This window comes from Cryptococcus neoformans, chromosome 4 (assembly GCF_000149385.1).
Source record: "Cryptococcus neoformans var. neoformans B-3501A chromosome 4, whole genome shotgun sequence".
NCBI classification, from domain to species: Eukaryota; Fungi; Basidiomycota; class Tremellomycetes; order Tremellales; family Cryptococcaceae; genus Cryptococcus; species Cryptococcus deneoformans.
Genome location: NC_009180.1, coordinates 90,894 through 113,815, shown reverse-complemented (window position 1 = coordinate 113,815; position 22,922 = coordinate 90,894). Strand labels below are relative to the sequence as shown.

Here is a 22,922-nt window from a genome sequence, read left to right as displayed (position 1 = left end):
CCCCCCCCCCATTCCCTAATTAACACCGCCCTTTAAAACATCAACTCTACGAAACATCCCCATGCCGTCGATCACCCTGCTCCCCTTCCTCCACGCGGTCCCCCCCGCCACCCGCGCACTCACCGCCGCCCTCCTCCTCCCCACCGCCGCCGCCCTCCTCCTCACCCACCTCGGCACCCCCCCCGCCGCCCTCCCCTGGCTCCTCCTCGTCCCCGCACACAGCTGGAAGTATCCCTGGGTCCTCCTCACCGCCGCCTTTGTCGAGCTCGGCCTCATCAACGTACGTCCCCCCCCCGCACCCCGCGCTGACCCCCCAGGCACTCGTCTCCGCCGTCGCCCTCCCCCTCGCCTGCAGGTACCTCGAGCGCGTATGGGGCGCACGCGAGCTCCTCCGCTTCTGCTGCATCACCGTCGTCGGCTCCAACCTCATCGCCTTTGGCTTCAGCTGGATCGTCTGGCTCCTCTTTGGATCCGAAGACGCATTGTACGTGCAAACGAGACGCTTGAGCTGACACGTGCGTAGGTATGGCCTGCCGTACCACGGCATGACCGGGCTCCAGGTCGGCTTCCTCGTCGCGTTCACCCAGCTTATCCCGGAGCATCAAGTGCAGCTCCTGGGCAAGATTAAGCTTCGTGTCAAGGTGGGTCGTTCCATTTTGTCCTTCCATGGCTTCTGACGCGTGCTACGCCACAGTCCCTCCCCGGCATCCACCTCCTCATCTCCAACGTCCTCGTCATCCTCCTCGGCCCCTCCCCCTTTATGCTCATCCAATTCGGATTCTTCGTCGCCTGGGTCTACCTCCGTTTCTTCAAACCCTCTCCCGACGGCGGTCTCTTCAGAGGCGATAGGAGCGAGACCTTTGCATTCCAATACTGGTTCCCCCCTGTTGTCAGGTAGGTCTCTTCGTATCAAACGCTCACGCAAACGCTCACGCAAACACTCACGCAAACGCTCACGCCAAACACAGGCCATACATCTCGGTCGTCGCAAACCACGTGTACACCCTCGCCACCCGCATCCACCTCGTCCAAGCATGGGACGCCCCAGCCGGCGAATACAGTCTTCTCCCCGGTCCCGGGTCCGCCGCCTCTGCCTCGGGTATGGGAAGTGGCGTCGGTGGGCTGGGAGGGGGAGCGAGGGCGGAAGCGGAGCGAAGAAGGGCATTAGCGCTCAAAGCGCTTGATGCAAGGCTCGCTTCTACCCCTTCCCCTGCTCCCGCGCCTGCTCCCGTCCCCGCCGCCGTCCCCGCCGAAAATGCAAGCGGACTCGGAGCAGGGAGTGCAGCTGCAAAAGATATTCCCGCTCCCCCCGCTGCTTCAGTTGAACCTACCCCCGCTCCCGCCGCCAACCCCTCACCCTCAACCGCCAACCCCTCAACCGCAACCGCAACCTCACCATCCAAACCCACGACGACAATCGCCCCCACGCTTGAATCTGCACCTCTAGCTTCAACGCAACCCACCCAGCCACAGCCACAGCAGGGGCAGCCGCAGGGGCAGGGGAAGAAGGGAAAAGGAAAAGGAAAGGGTAAAAAGCCATCGTCATCGTCACCGCCACCATCTGCTTCCCAAGCTCAGGCTGAAGTCGAGGCTGAAGAGAAGGAAAAGGGAGAGTAATCGAGTTGGGATGAGTGGGCGCGAGGATGGGCGCTGACCAAAACAAAAAAAAAAAAGTCGAAAAATGAAAAAAAGGAAAAATGGATAACCTTGGTGGTGAGATGATAGAGAATGCTTTTTTAGAGTCTGATTTATTCAATCTTTCGCTTTGAGATTTTGAGCTTTGAAGGATTGTTTTGTTTTTTTTTGGAAAAACATGTGGAAAGTAGGCGCGAAAATAGAGATACCCCCGAAGAATGTATCAAAGAAAAGCAATGAAACTCAAAGCGATCAAACGTGACATTATGAAAATACAACGTGGTAATACAAATAAAAACGGTTTCGCCAGATGCCAATCTTCCATGTCTACAGCTCAGCGTCGTCGTTTACTCTTCGTCGCCGTCTGACTCTCCCGCGCCCTCTTTATGCCTATTTTTTCCTCCATTTGCCCATCTGCCGGTGTCGTCTCTTGCCCATGCCCATGCTCTTGCTCTTGCCCTTCTCGCGGCTCGGACCGAGACAGCCGGTCGACCCTCTCCCCCGCATACCACCCCCCTATCCCCGGCCCCGCCTCCAGCCCATCCACACCCCCCATCCCATCCGCCACCACGTCCCCTTCTCCCACACCCCACCAACCGCCCGGTTCCACCCATTCGTACCGGTTCCGCAAGAGCGCTTCGATCGCTTGGTATCCCTCTTTCGTGGCGAACGGGATGAGCGTCGTAGGGTGTCTGTACTTGGCGGGCAGGTTGGTAAACGGGCAGAGAGGGATCTGTCGGTCTGTCCAATTTTTCTCTTTGTTAGCTCCGGATCGCACGTGTCAAAGTAAGAAAACACACTGATAGGTCTGTTCCGTGAAGGAATAATCTTCAACTTGTCCCATTCTACATGGGAACCCAAAACGACTTGCAGTTCGGCAGGGAGACCACCGGGGATTTGCGAAAGGATAATATAGTTACGCGTGTATGGGGCATTGGGTTCTGGTTGTGGTTGTGGTTGTGGTTGTGGTTGTGGTTGTGGTTGTGGTTGTGGTTGTGGTTGTGGTTGTGGTTGTGGTTGTGGTTGTGGTTGTGGTTGTGGTTGTGGTTGTGGTTCTGGCTGTGGTTGTGGTTCTGGCTGTGGCTGTGGCTCTGGTTGTGGCTCTGGCTCTGGTTGTGGCTCTGGCTCTGGTTGTGGCTCTGGCTCTGGTTGTGGCTCTGGCTCTGGTTGTGGCTCTGGCTCTGGCTCTGGCTCTGGCTCTGGCTCTGGCTCTGGCTGATGCGTACCAGGCGCGGGGTTTAAAAGTGCCGTGGTGTCCGCGGATTGGGTGATTGATGGAGGGGATGCAGAGTTGATTTTTGATCCCTCTGACTGAGGCGCTTTGGAGCATTCACCTTGCGACTTTTCTGCACCTTGAGACTTGTCTTGCTCGTGACTCAACTCTTCAGCTTTAGCAGGCTCCGGGACCTCCTCCACCAGCCTCCCCACAGTCCTCGACACCCACGTCCACCTCGGTCCCTTTACAACCTTTCTCCCGACCCTCCTCAACTCCCTCTTCTCTTCTTCCTTCTTCAGCCAATCTCTCAGCGCCTCCTTGTTTCTCTCTTCTTCCTCTAAAGCCGCTTCGATCAGCTGGGATTGCGTCAGGGGCTTGCGGAGGGTACGTGTGGTCGCTACATGCTGTGCCACACGACCTCTCCGCCCCCTGTTCTTCCCGTCGTCTTCTTCCGCTTCGGCTTTTCCTTGCGCATCAGGATCAGTATTCGCCGCCGCCGCCGCAGTGCCAAGCGTGCTCGCTCTCAAATTCGATCTGCGCGCCTCGCTTCTATGCACCCGCTTCGCCTCCCTCTTCCTCCGCCGCAGTTCCAGCACAAGCGTCGAAGGCGCCATGCTCGCCACATCCACATCTTCCCCTAATAAAGCCAAATCAGACTCCTTTAGCTTGAAGCCCTGTTCTTTCGCTTTGGCACCGTATCCGTATCCGTATTTGGGAGCAGACAGAGGGTTGATCCTCAATTTGCCTTTGCCCTTGGATTGCGCATCCCGTTTGGCTCGGCGTTCGGCACGCAGCAGTTGGGCTTCCTCATCTTCGTCAGACGGCGCAGAGTCGGTATCCGCAAACTCGTCAAGAAAAATGTCCTTCTGCTCGGCTAATCAAAATATTCAAATCAGCAAAGGAAAAAAAAGGCGAAAACGGATGATCGTGAAAAAAAGTAACCTACGAGGAGCTACGAATTCCTCATCGTCCTCGACTTCCTTGAAGAGCTCATCGTCATCTTCTTGATGCGCCTTTTCCAGCAACTCCCGCATGCGGTTTCCCGCCGTGCTCCTTTTCGCTCGCCCCTGGGTAATAGTCTCATATTCAGTCGTTAAAGGCATTGTTTCGGGCAGGTTGGTCTGCTGCGGCTTAGGTCTAAAATTGCAAGTGAGGAGAAAAGGTTAGACATAAGATATGTGCCGTGAGCATAAAGAGTAACTCAGCTATCGAGGAGGCTTCGTTGGTAGCTGAAAATGAAAATGATGACGTCTCCATTATTTCGACTAGATTGATTTTCCCGCGGCAACGAACGATTATATCATCAACGAACCGAACGAACGACTGAAGCGCCGAGCTGAGTCACAGCAGAACGCCATGATGCCATCCAAACAAGCCTCGAGTTCCCTGATATACCAACAGGCTACCGTCACAACAGTCTCAAAGTTATTGGCATAAGAAAAGGCCTGCGTTATAGCATTCATAACCACACAGTCTCGAATCATGAGCGTAGCATTGCAAGACCTCGCTCCCACGACAAACGTCAAGAGCATCATCACCAAATCGAGGGCTTATACCATTAATGAATATATATTAGCTAGCAATTCCATCGCTTTATTATATAATATTATGCGGCTCATCTTATTACCCAAAAAAGCTCCAATGTCATATAAAATAATAATATAATATACGGGATAAAGCAAGTTACCAACAAGATGACCACTAATCAGACTGTTTGTCCTTAAGATAGCAAACGACCAAGCTCCTACAACCTACAACCTACAACCTGCAAGTTTCACGCCTTGGGGACCATTACGTGCTTCTTACACGGACACCTGTTGATCTTCTCATCTCTCATCTGGATCCTCGGATATAGATCGTCCACTGTCACAGACCGCCTTCTCGGCACGATGTACTCCCGAATCCCATATCTCAACTCTTGAACAGCTTTGTCAAGATCCTCGCGAAAAGGTATCACAAACGTGACTTTTGAGAGGTCTGCTTTCCTCCATGCTTTCCACATACTAAATTTGAACAGACTGTATATTTCTCGGAGAATCTCGACTGTGGTTTTCATTTTTTCTTCCTGAAACTCGAAATCATAATATACCGAAACGCCATCAGGGGGTGTTGGCAAGCTGACCCCTGGCAATCGTGGATAGTCAGGCGTTTCGCATAGATAATAGTGGAAAACGAATGTTTGAAGAGGCACGCTATTTCGTTTAGACAGTCGACCGAGTAAATCAGTAATACCTCGGCTGAATGACCCTATTGTTAAGGCGGTGTATAAATCGCATGTCCCCAGCATCGGTAACGGCATGCTGGAACAGAAGCTTGTCACGGCGAGCTGCTGAGTGAAGACTTGGTCAAAGATGAGTCCCCAAGACACACCGCTAATGGGTGGCCTAAAAGTTGCTAGGCTTGCAGTGTACGGGGCTTGGTTGAGAAAACCTTTGGGACCAATGAAATCCCACTCTAAACGGACATGCTTGACGTTGGGAAAGGCGCAAGTTGACAAACTGTGAGGAATACCCCATATCTTTGTTGGCTGCTTGGCATTCAGGAGATGACTGTGGTTCAGACTCCACCACGCAAGTTTTTCAGCAGCTTCCGCATCGCTGAGAGTAACAACTTCAACTAGTTTGAGAGCTTCCGCTTTGCGTCTACCATCCACCGACCCAGTTCCAAAGTTTTCGCTCTCCTGAACCCAGGGGTATATAAGCTGCCCGATGTTGTCGTTGTTGATGTTGACATGATTATAGATAATAGGCAGGATGCGCTTGTAGTATTGTCGACTAATTAGAAGGTATTCGATATGAACTGGTCTATTATCAATAAGAGCGTCGTCGAGAAGGTCGTATATCGGTGCGAGAGGCTCTAAAGAGGTAATGCTTTCTAGATTTAGACGGGTTCCGTCTAGTGCAGAATTATGCTGGTCTCCTACGTGAAGACCGTTGGCGGGGATTTGCTGAAGTTCCGAAGTCATCTAGCAATATTGATCAGCTATCTTACACGCTATTAGGGAGACCACAATATTCTTCTGTGCTTACCGGAGCTGCCCAAACGTAGACCTCTTAATACTCTATGACAGTCTTGCGCCTGATAGGTGAAAGAATACGAGACCTATTAACAGGGGCGACGGACGCATGAAGTAGTGTTGTACAAACTTACAGTCAGATCAGTTTGACTCTCCTAATAAAACTATCCCATGCCATGGCATCTGTAACCAAACACGATGACGAAATTGAGGCGAATGTAGCAACGGAAAGTCATTTTTTTTGTGTTGCCGCCCGCCAGTTGCTCATTGATGTACGCTGGGCAAGGAGAATATAAGAAATCACCAGGAGCCCACGCACTATTGTTGCCAGAGCCGGCCGTAACTGAAATGACGAAAGGCGGAAATAGGAGTGCGGTAAAGAGGAAAGAAAGCATCAATTAGCAGAGTACGTACGTACGAACGCGCATAGCCGGTCGCCGACGGACAACAAACGGACGGAGACGCTGCTGATAAAACTCTCAGGCTCATCGATAGCATTGTCCAAAATCATTTCTCGCTCTCATTATGTCAATCCTTAGGTCCTGAATGGCCATGCTAATGATGAGACATTTTTGATCAAGGATTGTTGGCAGACGACTCGGTGTTAAGAAGGAAATGGGTGAGTATGTGCGTTATTTATGGGCATGGTGAGAGTCAAGTCTCCCCACTTATTACGTCGGCGTGTGATCCGCCGCCAAGGCCTTGTGATCAGTGTTGGGAAGAATTTTCACAGCGTTCAGAAGGAACTTAACAACAATACCTTGTCCCAACTCACATGCATGAACGAATGCAAGCAAGCTTCTCATATATCGATCACTACGGGTACAATTGGCAAAAACAACGCAACAATTATGTACAGATTCATAAATTCGTTCGGAAGGATTGATCGACCGGGTTCTCGTTAGAAACCGAGCCGAACGGAACGAAAGAGAAACCGAGAGTTGTCCTGATCTCAGTCTGTTCAAATCAACAGCTTGGCCACGTCTAGTTTTATTCCACCGGGTATCTTGGACTGCACCTTCTTACAGGAAAGACAACTCAGTATAGGAAGCAGCATGGGAAGTGTGGTGATGATTACATCTTTTTATATACAAACTGAAACTTGGACGAATGATATGCGAGATTGGGGTCACAATATGTAAAAAATTGCGTCGAAAAACTCGGCAAGTATCTCACAAAGATGCAAGTATGATAATTACTGGAACCAATGACACTACACCCCTGATTAGATGCTCCTTCTCGTATTCTGATGGCCCCTGCCTACCATGTAGCTTTACTCTTTTATTCACACCCGCCGAATTTTGGTCCTTCCGCACTGGGAATGAACAAACTCCTTAAAGTCTGCACCGTCGTGAAGGCACCCACAATGGTACCAAAGACGATGAGCGTCCAATCCATAATCCGTGCTTTAGGAGTGCGAGCGCAAGCTTTCAAATGGAGCATGGGTGGATAAATGAAACACAAGGGGATACTGTTATTCGAGTCAGTCAACGATTGCAAGTCAAGAGAAGCAAAATCCTAGACCTACCAAGCGAAACTGCCAATCAACGCCACAAACTTGTCCAATTCATTAGACCCGGCCCAAGACAGCAAAGAACAGAAGATAACTGTACAGGACCTGAACACATTCTTTTGCCACTTGACCGAGGGGTTGTGCTTGCCTGATTTGGAAAAGAGACCGTTCTCCATGATACGCACGGCTGGGAAGAGTTGGAGGGGGGAAGAGAGGAGGATGGCAACAGAATCTATGGAACAAGTCAATACCGTGATTGGTCAAACTAGAATAAGGAATGGACATACACAAAAATTGAACGGCCTGAACAAACTTGTCATCTTGAGGCAAGTTGACAATGACGACAGTCTGGATGTCACTCCCGTATGCAGCGTAGGACATGACACCAGAACCAGCAAAGAGGATGGCGACGCAGAACATGACACCTGATAAGACACGAGGGAATTTTTGAGGTTCACGCATGGATTCAGTGATAGGAATGACACTGTACGATTGTCAGTTTCGATGTAATGACCATGGGGGGCAAAACGTACAGGCCAATACCCTCGAATGCAAACACAGCGGTACCAATCAATAAAGGGAAGCTCTGCTTGTTAAAAAGCGCAACGTCCGCAACCCCATTCTTGGACAGAACCGAGATCTCATTACCGCCAATGTAAATGACTACTTGCCATCAGCTTTGCTTCACTTGGAGCTCGGACAGACAAACTTACTACCAATAAGGATAAATGCATCCGCGATCAATGCAGTACCCGAAAGCTTGGCCAAGTTTCTGATCATAGAAAGTGGCATAAAGACGATAAGTTGGGCAAAGATGAGGTATTTGACAGGGATAAAGGTTCGACAGTTGCTAACCGCCATTATGAATGCCTGAAGGTTCTCAGCAATGAAAATGGAGTAGGCTAAGAGACACTGTTAGTAAAGGCCTTCGATCAAAAAAGCATGGGGACCTCACCAGCAACAAAACCGATTTGGGATACAGTAATTGAAGTCAAAATGATCAGTCTCATGTTATTTCCGTACAACTCTCCGCCGATATCACCAAATGATCCAGGGACCTTCATGTACGCCTGAACGAGAAGCAAAAATGACCAGAGGGAGATACCGGCAATAGCAAGCATGACGATGGACGAGAAAAGGATACCACCATTGAAAAAGGCTTTGCCCATGAACAGAATACCGGTACCGACAAAACCTTTTAAAAGCTTCAAGGATGTCAGTCACCATTCGTAGAGCTCATGGAAGATAGAAAATTGATTCACCATGAGCACAGCCTGAGTGACACTCGCCGTTCCCTGATTATGCCCAGACTTTGTCCTACGATGCCTACTCAACGATCGTTTGGTTGAACCCAGCAATGGTGCCCTCTCTCCACGAGCGATTTGTCCGGCTTCTTCTCCGCCAGCAGGGAATGGTCGGCGAGCATAAGCAGAAGAAGACGAGGCGTCCTCGGGATAGGATTCTTCGTCTTCTTCCAGCACGTCTTCGTCTTCGTTCAAATCTTCACCCGCCTATCGAAAAGATCAGCTTTGTTCTTCATTTATTTGGCAATGGCGAGGACATACAAAGTGGCCATATAGAAACAAGAAGTCCACTACATTCCTGACCATGTCAGGCGCCTCCAACCCCTGCTCTTGCGCACGGTTCACCACAAAGTTCCGTCGGAAACCTCCAGGCTCTTTGATATGCGCCAAGTGTGGATCAAGGATGGTCGAACGGTCGACTGGGACGTGTGAAAAAGAGGCGGAGCGGACGGGGCGTGTGCGGTGGTCGTGTTGCCATTTGTAAAGATCATGTCTAAGGATATGATCAGCGATTGATTGTATGGGAAGAAAAAAAAAACCTACGTAACATCTCCACCGGGCGCGTCATAAGGGATAGGGAACTGATCAGAATCATCCTTAGGGTGGGCATCAATACTTCCATATCCACTAACTCCGCTCTCCCCAAGAATGTCGTCAAACTCGGCCCTTGTCGGTGTACCTCCCATATTGATTCCAGATCCAGCTGGCGACTGTCCGCCAGGGGTGGGCGAAGAGGCGCCTCGCTCATCGGCGCTTACGAGGTGTCTTCTTAAAACACGCGCCTTTTCCTCATCTGGCACATCTGCAAGATTGGAGAAGGATGACTCGCCCGCCTTATCACCATCTTTGGGAGCAGAAGTACTAGCGGCGCCATTGCGAAGAGCGGAAGTACCAGAGTCATCGCGAGAAATTGGTGGGCGTGATAAGGAGCCTGAGCCTTGGTGAGATAAGCCTTGAGGTTGAGGGGACTCGAGGGCAGCTGTCAATGCTGAGCTCGTGGTTTGTGTTTGGGGGATAGTCTTATTCCCGATCAAACTATCACTCGAGTCCTTTGAGATAATTTTTTCCTTTGATATACTCTGTCTCCTTGATTTAGAATTCTCCATCCCAACCACCGAAGACGCAGGTCTGAATGATCCCGCAAATGACCTAGGGGGCCCAGTTGAAGACATGGAAGCTCGAGAAGGGATATTCGGCACAGGGGGTGTACCACCGGAGTTCGTACTCGGAGAGTTACGGGAGATGGAAATCGAGCGGGGCTTGACGGTATTGCCATTGCTGTTAATGTTGGGTTCAGCACCACTCATGGATGGCGTGGATGACTTTTTTGGCGGTTGTTTGGGAGGCATGTCCGGTGTATAGTGACTTATTTACACTTCGAGGAGGATTACTGGTGTAGAAATATTTAAGTTAGATGTTGGATGATAGAAGAAAGAGGAAGAATGGCGATTTGAATGAAAAGATAACGCACGAGACCACGTTCCATAATAAACGACGAATCCGAAGCTGATCAATTCACAACAAATCTGGAAGTGCATTTAGGCGTCAATGCAGATATCATCCGGAGCAACTAGTCATACAGCCTTAATAAATAAATTCCCATGTAGGTTTACACATTTCATCTTCTTAAGTGTATGCATAGGACCGAAGAACTCCAGAAAAGAAGGGCCGATCCATCGCCATATGAATGATGACGACCTCGGTAAATCCAATTGTCGGCTGAGTCCGACATGCCTGGTGCGGCTTTTGCGGTGTTTGCTTGGATAATCATTCGCCTCAGCAGTCGATATGGTTTTAATCCTTGCATAGGAGGCCCATTCGTTGTACATAGAATTCATGATCGACAGAGGCCTCTCCTTTTGATACTGTGAGCTCTGACTTATCATGGACGGATCAGGACCATCTACTACATGTTACCTTACCTGTCTTGAAAGCCACCATCATGTTGGCTCCTTTATAATAGCATTGCTGGCGGCCGAACCCCCTACTACTACGGATATCTTTGTCTGTCCCATTTCGCAATCCCGTCAGTCTCGACCCATCATCTGGCATGTAAGCACGACACATAATTTCGTGAGAACTACTTAAGACTAAGGCTCGCTGCCAAGAGAACTGTCTTGTGACATCGCTATATATTGACCTGCCGCCAGTTTGCTCTTCTGTGGCCGTACGCTGGGAAAAGAAAAATATTACTCGTAAGGCTTAATAACTTTTCACAGCGTTAAAGGAACGACGAGCAACAGAAATGGCTGTGAAGGAGGATCAGACGGTACAAATATGGAAGGTGTCTCTCAATAAGGCATAGCCTGCTAGCTGCTGCCAGTCATGCGAAATTCTGCGCTTTGAGATATAGATATCAACTTTTTTACGACAGTTTCTGACCCAGAGTGGCGCCCAAAGTAGAGTTGTCATATATAAACTTTCCTAAACTTTCCTTTTTTCTGAAAGTGTTCCCCCTTCTCGTTAGCCATAAGTGGTTTATATATAGCCAGAGAATATATTCCATGCGATTTTACATTGGAAGACTTAGGTTAAACGAAGCACAAGAAGGCTTTTTTTGACACCTCTTTCGGTCGCCTTTCGTTTGCCAAAATCATCACCACCGCTTGCCACCACGTCACAACAAGCTTCACCACTGCTGGTGGGCAGGCTTCATCGTTCTTTCATTCCTCTATCTTCAGAAGGCAATCAACCTGTTCCGAAAACATGCTCCTCGTCCTCTCTCCTTCCGACGCGGATCTTCCGAGAATACTTGCATCCATAGAATTGCTTGCGGAACGGGGGTGAATCGGAGCAAGTCGCATTGGCTAAAAGTGGTTCGACGGTTTGAGATAGTTGTTTTTGATGCGTGCCTGGGATCGACGCGATCCTCAACGAACCAAAGATGAGAGTTCAAAATGCATTTCCTCATTCCATTCTTGCTCTACGTCCACATTTATTCTCTAAAAACCACGAAAAAATACCACAAAGATGCTTGCGATGACCCCTCCAATATCATCCCCCGAAATAATCATAATAGGTGCAGGAGTTATCGGCTCGGCGCTCGCTTACTCCCTCTCTCACACCGGTCGCAAGATCCTCCTCCTCGAGCGTGACCTCTCAGAACCAGATAGAATCGTCGGTGAACTCCTTCAACCCGGTGGCGTAGCTGCACTTGCTCAACTCGGGATGGTAGATGTGCTGGAAGGGATTGATGCTGCGCCTGTGGAAGGTTATTGTGTAGTGAATGGCGAGGAGAAAGTCGGTGTGAACTATCCTCAGGTAGATGGGAATGGTCACGGCAAGCTTATCGATGAGAAGGTCAACGGGAAGAATTGGCATGTAGCTACCACTTCCGGGCTCAAAGAAGGTCGTTCATTCCACCATGGACGACTGATATCTGCTCTCCGACGCAAGTGTATCGATCAGGCGCCCAATGTTACAGTCGTTGAAGCGACCGTCAAAGACTTGCTGTTCTGCGAACACACCAACCAAGTGATCGGAGTTTCCGCTTCTTTCAAATCCGCATCTGGAAGAGAACCCAACGTCCGCAAATTCTATGCCCCCCTTACTGTCATTGCCGATGGCTGCTTTTCTAAATTCCGTCACCATCCCGCGCTTCGAACCAGGGTACCTGATACCAGATCACATTTCGTTGGACTTATCCTCCAGAACTGCGAACTGCCAATGAAACACTATGGCACTGTCTGTCTCACACCGAATGGACCTGTCTTGCTTTATCAAATTGGGAATGAAAAGGGCGAGGTGAGGATGCTCGTGGATGTCAAGGGCAAGCTGCCTAGTGTTGGAGACGGTTCTCTCAAGGTGAGTTTGAAATTCGCATATATAGCAGAATTCGTACTGATACTTTTTACAGCAACACTTAATTGACAACTATCTCCCATACATTCCCGCCTCACTTCGATCTCCTCTCCTCGACGCTCTTTCCACTCAACGTCTCCGCTCCATGCCCAACTCCTACCTCCCTCCCTCCATCCAGGGTCTCCGCTCCAATCTTCAAGGCGCCATCCTCGTTGGTGACGCCTACAACATGCGTCATCCCCTTACAGGTGGTGGTATGACAGTTGCTTTCAATGATGCTGTCCTCTTGACGGAATATTTGAAACCTGGCGGCAAGTTAAGGCGAAAACCTTGGGAAGACGGATTAGCCCCAGGTAGAGAGGGGTTGGAGGATTGGGACAAGATTGCGGAAAGGCTGAGGGAGTGGTTCTGGGAGAGAAAACAATTGAGCGGTGTCGTAAATGTGCTTTCTATGGCTCTTTACAGCTTGTTCGGTGGTTCGGACAGTACGTCGCGTCGATGCGTCTTATATTCCTTGGAAACTAACCTATTGTCTCAGAACCAGATCTTGCGATCCTAAGAGAAGGATGTTTCAAGTACTTTGAATTAGGGGGAGAGTGTGTGGCTGGCCCTGTCGGATTGCTTTCTGCGTGAGTTATCCACTTCCTATTTTCCGATCATTACTCACTCATTCTCTCTTGTTAGTCTCACACCGCGCCCTGTCCAACTTTTCTACCACTTTTTCAACGTCGCCTTTTACTCCATTTACCTCCTACTCATCCACGGTCCTCCCCAGCGTAGAACAAACGGATCTGTAGGAGCCATTGCCATGTTACCATTGAATTTGCTTTTAAGTTTCAAGGTGGTACGTGTTATATATTTTCTTCACCTAGTTGAGGATTCAACGGGCTGATCATTGATTTGGATGATAGTTCTACACGGCTTGTGTGGTTTTGCTGCCGTTCATGCTTATTGAATTTAGAAGCTAAAGAGCGTAGATTTACATAGAAATTTTGAAGCTTGGCTCATGGAAGGCAACGAGCTTGAAGAGTTAATTGATGGATTTTGGAACAGCATCTTCAATTATGTCTTAGGTCTAGGGTTTTCTTTTCAGATTTGCATGTACTATGTCTTGTTAAAAAATTATAGCACGAAAGAGAAGGTGTAACAGGCTGAGCCGGGCGTAAACGAAGCAATAGCGGCGACCGGAAAAAGGGATAGTTAAGGTGTTAATTAAGACTACCCGACTCGTTCTGTTCGCCGCTTCTCTCCAGTTTTTTTTTTTTTGGTTTAGTTTTTTTCTAGCTGCAACCTTGCATTCTTTTTTTTCCCCTACATCCACATACAAAATGAGCACTCCCCCTTTCCTCCCCCTTGTCACCTCGCAGGACACCACTCTCCTTCCCTCTCTCGCTCTTATCACCCCTGTCCTCATCCCCTCCGACCACCTCGAACAAATCCGCCAATCATTGCCTGCAAATGCGTCATACTACGTCCAAGCAAACGACAACGACGACTTAATCGCTCTCCTCGACGGTGGCGCCGAGAAGCTCGTCGTTACCCCCCAACAATTAGGGGCTGGTGGCGCGGGTATCCCCAAGGAAAGACTTATTCTCCAAGTCTCTGAGGAAGAACTTTCTACTTCCAAGCGTTTTGCCCAGCAGACTGGTGGTATCCTCATCATCTCTTGTGTCCCTCACAATGCCAAATCGCTCGCGCTCCCTGGCGTGGACGTCTTTCTCCAACTTCCTGAAGTGCAACCTCTTCGGATCTTAAACCTCATCAGATCCTCTCGCCCTTCTTCCTACGTCATTCCTTCTTCATACCTTTCCATTGAGTCCTCCACTACCGCCGAGAAAATCTCCATTCCCGAAGCCTTCCTTGCCCCTATCATTTCTGACCGCCCCGATGGTCTTTTCCCCACTATCGTGTCCTCTTACAGCCACTCTACCACCCCTCTTGGTTTGGTCTACTCTTCCATTGAAAGCGTCAAGGAGTCGATCCTTACACAGAAGGGCGTTTACCAATCTAGAAAGCACGGTTTATGGAGGAAGGGCGAGACTAGCGGTGCGGTGCAACAGGTCACCGGCATCAAGCTCGACTGTGATAATGATGCTTTGATCTTTGAGGTTGTCCAGCACGGTTCTGGTTTCTGCCACCTCCCTCAATCAACATGTTTTGGTAACCTTTCCGGTATCGCCAAGCTCTCCGACACCCTCACGTCCCGTCTTGCTTCTGCTCCCGAAGGCTCCTACACCAAGCGACTTTTCACAGATGAAAAGCTTTTGAGAAGCAAGATCATGGAGGAAGCCGAGGAGCTCTGTGACGCCCAAACTAAAGAAGAGGTTGCGTTTGAGGCGGCTGATTTGGTCTACTTTGCCTTGACAAGATGTGTCAGCAAAGGCGTGAGCTGGAGAGACGTTGAGGCAGCTTTAGACAAGAAGGCGTTGAAGGTGACAAGAAGGAAGGGTGATGCCAAACCCAAGTGGGAGGAAAAGACCAGAGAGGTTGTAAATGAAAACGGAGAAGCCAAACCTACCGTCCCCGAACCAACCAAGCTTCCCGAGACCGAGTCTGAAGATGTCCCTATCAAGATGCGAGCCGTTACCCTCTCTACTCTCTCCGTCCTTGAGCAAAAAGACCTTCTCCTCCGACCCGTTCTCAACTCACTGGCCATGATTGACAAGGTCAAACCCATTGTCGAGCGCGTCCGACAGGAAGGCGACGCCGGTTTGAAAGCCATGACCAAGCAATTCGACCGTGCCGATCTTTCATCCAACGTTCTTCTCCCTCCCTTCGAGACCCCAGGAGAAGATGTACTGCCCAAGGATGTGAGAGAAGCGATTGATGTAGCGTACAACAATGTCAAAGAATTCCACCAAGCTCAAAACGAAAAGGAGCCGCTTGTGGTGGAGACTATGCCTGGCGTCACTTGTTCTCGATTCGCTCGACCCATCGCCCGAGTTGGTGTCTACGTACCCGGTGGTACTGCCATCCTCCCTTCTACGGCTATTATGCTCGGCGTCCCTGCCCAAGTTGCCGGCTGTAAAACCATTGTCCTCGCTACCCCTCCCCGACAAGACGGATCCATCTCCCCTGAAGTTTTGTACGTCGCCAAGCTTACGGGTGTTACTTGTATCTTGAAGGCTGGTGGTGCTCAGGCTGTAGGCGCCATGGCCTATGGAACGGATGAGGTTCCCAAGGTGGATAAGATCTTTGGTCCTGGTAACCAGTGGGTTACTGCGGCCAAGATGTTGGTGCAGAATGATACGGATGCATTGGTAGCTATCGACATGCCTGCTGGTCCATCCGAAGTCCTTGTAAGTTATATCTACTCCTGTTTCCTCTTCCTCTGCCAGGGGACACATTGTGGCAAAACTAAGCGATATGTAACAGGTCATCGCCGACTACACTGCCAACCCCGTCTTCGTTGCTTCCGACCTCCTCTCTCAAGCCGAACACGGCGTCGACTCCCAAGTCATCCTCCTCGCCATTAATCTCACCCCTGAGCACCTCGCTGCTATCGAAGCCGAAATTGATCGACAAGCCCGGGCGCTCCCCCGCGTCAAGATTGCGAGGGAGGCGATCAAGAAGAGTGTCACCGTTGAGGTCAAGGATTTGGAAGAGGCTGTCAAGTTTAGCAATGAATATGCTCCTGAGCACTTGATTTTGCACCTTGAGAAGGCGGAAGAGGTTGTGGCTGAGATTGAGAATGCGGGTAGCGTGTTTGTTGGTCCTTTCTCTCCAGAATCGTAAGTCTTGCCATCTATCGCTTAAAGCATTTATACACTCAAACTGGCCCCGGGACAAATGCTAATGCTCCTTTTCCTTTAATTCATCTAGATGCGGTGATTATGCCTCTGGTACCAACCACACCCTCCCGACGAACGGTTTTGCTCGTCAATTCTCTGGTGTCAACACTCTTTCTTTCCAAAAACACATTACTTCCCAGATCGTCAGTGCGGAAGGGCTGAAGAAGTTGGGTCCGTATGTTATCAGGTTGGCTGAGAGGGAAGGGTTGGAGGCGCATGCGAATGCTGTGAGGGTTAGGTTGGCAGAGTTGAACAAACAATAAAGACTGGGAAAGAGAGGCGATCAAAAAAGAGTAGTTGTGTTATCCGATGTAGCAGTAGGGGTTTTTTAATAGATGTGTTTTGCATTGAATGTTTCTTCCGTTTAGTATAGAGGTTCAGAGTATGGCACGCAATATACATATTTATGCTCATATCTGACGGAGGACTAAATTTGTGCGATAAACTTACAAATATAATAGAACATAAGGACAGTAAGACAGAATGAGAAGTGTCACTGTACTCGTACCTGTTAATGTGTCCTCAGTTTGATTTGTCCACTATCATTGCAGAACCGTTCACGATGTGTTCCAATGATTTTTAACCAATCCGACGTGTGAAGCAATTCGACCGGCTTGGATGTAGGTGATTCACATTAAAGAAGAAGGAAAAGTCGTCGGATAAGCGTCCGGACATACAATTATCAAGTACGAGTAGTGTAACAGCTTACATCCGTAAAAGACTCCACTATTGTCACCATTGTGCTCTCACTCAGCGGTTCGAACATCCATGCCCAGCCCCACAGTTTCGTGAACTCCGATGCCTTACCACTCGTCGTACGGACGGGACAGGGGGCTATATGAATGATGAAGGCTATGGCCATAGGCGAAGGCTTTGAGACTTGCCCTTTATGTATTGGAAGTACATAATCTCAAATCATTTGGGCTATGCAACAATCCTGTCTAAGCTTAGGTGAATTTTAAGTGTATCTGAGGCCCTCGTTAAGTGTAAAGCATACAGTAATACAAATACATCGATCCACCAACAAAAGCCCAAAATGTTAAGAAAATGAATCTAACAGCAGATGCCATTCCACAACAATCTATTCTCTTCTAAACCCTCAGTAATGTTTTCAACATGTATCTATCAAGGAATTTTTCTAGAACATGTCAGTCTATAATGCAAGCACGTCGGAAAGCTGACGAAGTACTCACCGGTATGGTATACCCTGCATCTTCCCATGTAGTAAGGTTGGGATTGCTATACGCATTTAAATGATTCTCGATGTACGCGGCCGTCGGCCTATCTTTCGGATCACATCCAACTTTTCCTTCTGACCGTTGGTACACTCTTATATAGTCGACCAGCATTTCCATGGGCGTTATAAGGTGGTTAAAGTCTACAGATTGGAAGCTTTCCGACATGCCGAAATTGATGATCTGCTCGGCGATAGTATGTTAACGTTGAGGTGTTGAGGAGGAAATAAAAGCTGGACATACCATGGCCATCGGCTCTTCTGAAATCAGACGTTGTCCAATGCCCATTGATTCAACAGCACCAACAGCGGCGGGGTACATTGTCCATGACTTTTCGCCGTTTGCAACCCATGTGATGTGCCCAGAATCCCTGTCCTCGGGGTTCGAAAAGTACTCAAAACCTAAACATCTGTAAGTCACAGACCAAAAGTTGCTAGAGACCAATATATTCACCGTAAACGCCAAAGCCACCGCTAGTCCCCACGTAGTTCGCGCTATCGATATAAGTCAAAGACGAAACCGCTTCTTGATATACTGAACCCAGATAGTCGTTGTACTCTGTATTTTTTGTGTCGTATATAATACCGCCTTTGGATGAGTTGTCATAGTGGTACCCTTCATCAAACTATTTTGCATTAAGACAGAGATTCTCAAAAGGTGATTTGAAGACTTACAGGAGCCATTTGGGCACTCTGACTGACAGCGCCGCGCTTAACTGTCATGTCAACCACAGCTTCCAGTACATCGATTTCCGGGACGCCCCGCCCATACGAAACGTCCGGTCCTGCGTGATCTTCGCCCTTGCAGGTACAGGCAGACATTCGCTGACCAGGTAGACTATGATACTATATCAGTGGTCTGCCGATCATCCTCAAACAATCCTCACTTACTATGAGATAGGACCATCGTTTGCCCCCGAAGTCAATGCGCCTTCCGGTCCTGTCCCCTCTGGATTCGTCTGATTGGCCAACGTCCCATAATCACACGAATCGTATGAATACGGCCATGTTCCGTCTGTCGTCGCTCCATACCCTGGCCTCCCTAAGTTACCCATCATCCATACGCCTGGCCAAAAACCAGGGACTTTATGGTCACCAGGAAGAGAAACGGAAACTTCAATGTAGACAGAATACTGGAAACAGATTTGGTTCCATGATTGAAGCATCCCAGACTTAAAGTTGAGATCGTGGATGGGTTCTTGGGTCATAGTGATGACAAGCTTTCCGTCTCTGGTTGTTATAGCTGATGGGTCATACCACTCTAGATCACCTGTGGGCCAATAGTGAAGATCACTGCTCGCTTTGTCAGTCTATGACCCTCTGCCCTATCTTTAGAAAAAGCACTTACACACCCGTCCAGAACGGATCGTCGCCTGGGAAGAATGTTCTGCCTTCCTTCTCGAATTCATCCGAAAATACCAAATTGTACGGCTCCCCATCGAATCCCGTTCTTGTATATGCGCTTTCAGGAGTATCCTTGTCTATCGCCATAGCAAAGTTCTCGATATATGGAATTTGTCCAGTAGAGTTGATGCCTCCGAGGTTGAACGCGCCGTTGGCACTCAGACTTTTCTCCGTGTAGTATGTAATGACCGGATATCCGAGGAAAAGAGTCAAGAAGCAAATGAGAAGTATGATAAGGCACCCGATGTTCACTAGTCCTCGGAATGTAAACATCGTTCCGCGGTCATACTTGACATATCATCAGCTCCTTATATCATCAGCTCCTTAGATAGCAATTTGACCCACCTTGTCCTTTTGGGGATCAGGACTGTGCATCCAATCGTCGTCCTCTCCATCGTCCTCTGCGTCGACCATCATAATTTTCAATCCCGTAGGGTTACCATGCTCCAGGTCCTTCAACTTACTATCCGTACTTGTACTGGTAAAGCTGATGCCACTGTCTGTCCGACTAGGTCCCGGACGAGGGGTATAGCACTCATATTTTGTCAGAGTCGCAAGAGTAGATCGACGTGCAGCAATTGGTGAAGCAGAGATCTAACAAGATAGTCAGCTGTCCTTGCTTTATTGACTGTCCAAATGGGACCGAAAAGAGGGATTCACGACACGATATCTGACTGGGGATATTCTGGGAAGCTTTACAGGAGAGGAAGTTTTTACACCGGGACTACTCGGGTGGGAGCGAGGACATCATAGGGCACTCGTTGGTAAAACATGGCTGAGGTAGTTTATGATACGTTATCGTTTCCTGCAAAATAGAAAAGAAGGCGCTATAACTGGATTTTTATTGTATTTTGAATGGTAATGGGTGTTGATGCGACGACAGTAAAACACAGCCCAGTGATCGTATTGCTATCACAGATCAAGTGCCGAGGGCTGGGCCGGCTGAGCCGGCTGAGCCGGCTGAGTATGCAATCGCATACTCGTCAACCTCACGACCCTCATACAACGGCAGCAAGAGAAGGCAGAGCTTTCCACATTGCTTATTTGTCGAGTGTTTCTATACAGGAACGGGCCAACCACAGAAGAAAACGACGTCCAAATCCCTGACTACGACTTGAAACTCACATGTTTTCTTTCTCCCTGTATCATCGTGCTTGATGTATATCTGTCATTATGCTCTAGCATTCCAAGCGCACTTCTTCAATGTTAGGTTCTGGCGAGGAGAGAAAGAATGGTGTAGAGTAACTCTTGACAGGGTGAAGATAGATGTGTTGGAAAGTACCGAACAGTGCAAAGAAGATATCAGTGAACTGGATTGATTGTTGGCTGTTTTGAAGTTGAATGCTGGAAATGGGGTGAATATGGTACTGTCCTCGATAAGGAGAAATCCAGATCAGATACGATAGCTGCTGGACACGATTTATGTTGGATACCGTCGAACGAAGAGGGAACATATCTAAGCTTTAGTATCTTTCCCCAGCTATTCTTTTACCAAATGGCGCGACGTTGTCCTCATGAGTGGAACACTACTGTACAATAACGATAAACAACTTACGACTCTCTGGGCTTAAAAATGAGGGGCAGGAAATGCGCCACGGGCACGAGTCCAGAACTTCTTGTCATCTTCATAGAGTCCATCATATTCCAACAGTCAGTGTCTAGTTATCGGAGCATGTCGGTCCGACTTCTTGTGTCAAGAGTTGGGGAAACAAAAAGAAAAGTAGCCGACGAAGGCGAAGACGCGCGTCCTGCAGTGTTTGTTTGGAATGTGGCGTACTTGTGGTTTAAGAACGGTTGTCACCGATAGGTTAATTACCCTTGATATGGACCAGTTAGTCCTGGTACCTGACTCTCGTTTCCCTCCTTCTATCTGCTTTCTGCGTCTACTGCCTAGTGCCTGTTGTCTGGTACCTCTGCCGATTAATCGGCTGATGAGATCTGGCGGAATGAAAGTTGAGGCTTGAAGTTTAAAGGTGTTGTTTGTTGGTTTGTCAATCAAGGGTAATTAGTTAGCAGCCAAGATAGTATTAGATGGTGCCCTTCTTTATATTACTTCGGTACGGCCAGACCAGCGGTAGAACGCGCCCAATGGATTCTGAAATAGAAGTGCGAGGAGTCAGGTGGGCGGAGAGGACGGAAAAATGCGCCCAATGATGGGGTTCCACATCCCCCTTCTGCTACTACTTTCATGCGCTTCCTGTAGAGTCAAAGTTACGAAACTTTGCGGAAGATACTCTTTTCCTTGCCTTCTATATGTCTCCTCCTCAAGACGTTTTGCAGCTCGGGGTCTGCCAAGAAAGAGTCGCGGGTATGGAAGGTGACGATAGGCAGCGCAGCATGTAATGTGACGGTTTGTTGTCGGCAGAGCTTAAGGTAGAGGATTGGAAAGTAGTGTAGATATGCAAAGATGAGATTATACGGAAAAAAGGAGTTTTTGCTATCTACGCAGCAGTAAACAACACAGCTTTCAAGCATTACGTTGTTGATAGCAACTCCTAATAACCCTACTATAGTGATAAGACAAAATTATAATCGCCTGCTGTCGACTCACAGTTGATTTCTTTTTTCTCAGCCTTCGCCAGCAGTATGGCGGGATACAAGCTTCGATGAAAACTTGTCATTTCTTGTCGCTGTCCTGCAGCCTCGATGAAGAAGAAGAGCCATACACCGATTCCTCTACACATTTTCAGTCTTTCGACCCTCGTCCGACTGGCGACTGGCTTTTAAGATGCGGCCACGAAAGTGCTATACAGGGCACGACGACACTCATGTTCCATTAATTGAAATCCGCCTTTCGAAAATTGTTAGCCAAATTCCCCAGACCATGCTTAAAATGAAACTTTTTGCGAATGGAGTCCAGCGCCGAGGCCGATGAGAAACTCTGAGCCAAATTAAGGCCAAAAATTGGGTTTGAAAGGAAAAGGCCCCTCCGCCGACGAGCCTTCTGGAGGACCTTCGCCGAGCGTACATGCATAAAGGACGCAGTTTGTTGACCAAATCCGATTTCAAAGCTCATAATGGATAACCACTGATAGCAAGAGAACGGGGAAATGGAAGCGGATTTTCTATGCTTTCCATTTCTGGGAGAGATGGAACGATGTATGTGAACACTTAATTAAGACATCCCTCAGAAATGTCAGACGGTTTACCATGGAGAGAAAATGCGAAAAACACATCGACTCTCAACTAGAGGCCAGAGGCAGGAGGTTTAACACGGGGCCGAGTGTCCAAAATTCAATCCATGCTAGGGAAAGGCCCAAAGTTCCCACCAGGATTTGACGCCGTCAGGGTATCGTAGTTTCATATGGGCGGGGACTGGTACATCAACAATTTGAGGGTGAATAGAGAATTGATGGAAGGTAAGCAAGGATATTCGATAACCATGCTCTCAAAAGAGTTGGTGGAGATGAGAGAGGAAGCGGCAAGGCTAAGAGGCTTGGAGAAACGAAAGTCTGGGTGCTTGGACAGGATGAGCTAGGAGAGATTATTGAAGCCTACAAGAAGGTATACGTACGTAATAGGATGTCGTGAGATATGGTGAATTGATGTAAGCCAATCTTGTTGTTCGGAAACGAAGACATTGGGCGACAAGTTTGACTTGCTCGTGGACCTCATCTCGTAAGTGAAAAAAGAGGAAGGAGACTTCTCAAATTTTGCAGATCTGGAAGTCCTGTATAAATATCGAAATCGTTGGCGTCGATCGATATCATCGTCAAAACATACACCACTAGCAGATGACAATTGACCGACCGGCGTGCGGCACACAAGTTATTTGAAGACGTGTGGATAAAAAACTTCCATCTACGGCCATAGTCATCATACAGCACTCGCCACGTCTGATCATAAAGGAACAGACCTTTCCGTTGCATAGTTCAGATGCAATCAACGATCCAGGGCGGAAGTCAAGCTGAAATGTGCTCGAGAGGGTGAGTACCAGTGCTGTGGTGGGCCATGGGGGATATTCAGGCGCCGTGGCCCCCTTTTTCTTTCCTGCTTTAAAAAATATTC

General features: G+C 48.7%; 7 protein-coding genes across 7 annotated transcripts; 3 read left to right on the top strand and 4 right to left on the bottom strand.

The window, feature by feature from the left end:
* Nucleotides 1-61: 61 nt before the first annotated feature.
* Nucleotides 62-1,617, top strand: CNBD0330 (hypothetical protein; the record flags this gene model as incomplete). Its single annotated transcript, XM_771119.1, has 5 exons — nt 62-280; nt 318-484; nt 524-641; nt 695-894; nt 969-1,617. 5 exons carry the CDS (start codon nt 62-64, stop codon nt 1,615-1,617), a joined length of 1,353 nt encoding a protein of 450 aa, XP_776212.1.
* A 365-nt stretch (nt 1,618-1,982) lies between these two features.
* Nucleotides 1,983-3,954, bottom strand: CNBD0320 (hypothetical protein; the record flags this gene model as incomplete). The annotated part of the gene is made up of 3 exons (XM_771118.1): nt 1,983-2,368; nt 2,436-3,725; nt 3,798-3,954. 3 exons carry the CDS (start codon nt 3,952-3,954, stop codon nt 1,983-1,985), a joined length of 1,833 nt encoding a protein of 610 aa, XP_776211.1.
* A 671-nt stretch (nt 3,955-4,625) lies between these two features.
* Nucleotides 4,626-5,816, bottom strand: CNBD0310 (hypothetical protein; the record flags this gene model as incomplete). Its single annotated transcript, XM_771117.1, has 1 exon — nt 4,626-5,816. One exon carries the CDS (start codon nt 5,814-5,816, stop codon nt 4,626-4,628), a length of 1,191 nt encoding a protein of 396 aa, XP_776210.1.
* Nucleotides 5,817-7,148: 1,332 nt separating this feature from the next.
* Nucleotides 7,149-10,033, bottom strand: CNBD0300 (hypothetical protein; the record flags this gene model as incomplete). The annotated part of the gene is made up of 9 exons (XM_771116.1): nt 7,149-7,338; nt 7,396-7,612; nt 7,668-7,864; nt 7,914-8,043; nt 8,094-8,282; nt 8,336-8,585; nt 8,643-8,891; nt 8,946-9,177; nt 9,228-10,033. 9 exons carry the CDS (start codon nt 10,031-10,033, stop codon nt 7,149-7,151), a joined length of 2,460 nt encoding a protein of 819 aa, XP_776209.1.
* Nucleotides 10,034-11,654: 1,621 nt separating this feature from the next.
* On the top strand, nt 11,655-13,453 carry CNBD0290 (hypothetical protein; the record flags this gene model as incomplete). Its single annotated transcript, XM_771115.1, has 5 exons — nt 11,655-12,488; nt 12,541-12,970; nt 13,024-13,114; nt 13,170-13,329; nt 13,397-13,453. The coding sequence occupies 5 exons, from the start codon at nt 11,655-11,657 to the stop codon at nt 13,451-13,453; spliced, it is 1,572 nt and encodes a 523-aa protein (XP_776208.1).
* Nucleotides 13,454-13,813: 360 nt separating this feature from the next.
* CNBD0280 (hypothetical protein) lies at nt 13,814-16,539 on the top strand (the record flags this gene model as incomplete). Its single annotated transcript, XM_771114.1, has 3 exons — nt 13,814-15,784; nt 15,861-16,216; nt 16,308-16,539. The coding sequence occupies 3 exons, from the start codon at nt 13,814-13,816 to the stop codon at nt 16,537-16,539; spliced, it is 2,559 nt and encodes an 852-aa protein (XP_776207.1).
* An 848-nt stretch (nt 16,540-17,387) lies between these two features.
* CNBD0270 (hypothetical protein) lies at nt 17,388-20,099 on the bottom strand (the record flags this gene model as incomplete). Its single annotated transcript, XM_771113.1, has 9 exons — nt 17,388-17,414; nt 17,470-17,694; nt 17,755-17,912; nt 17,965-18,136; nt 18,186-18,348; nt 18,402-18,803; nt 18,859-19,202; nt 19,260-19,508; nt 20,040-20,099. The coding sequence occupies 9 exons, from the start codon at nt 20,097-20,099 to the stop codon at nt 17,388-17,390; spliced, it is 1,800 nt and encodes a 599-aa protein (XP_776206.1).
* Nucleotides 20,100-22,922: the final 2,823 nt, after the last annotated feature.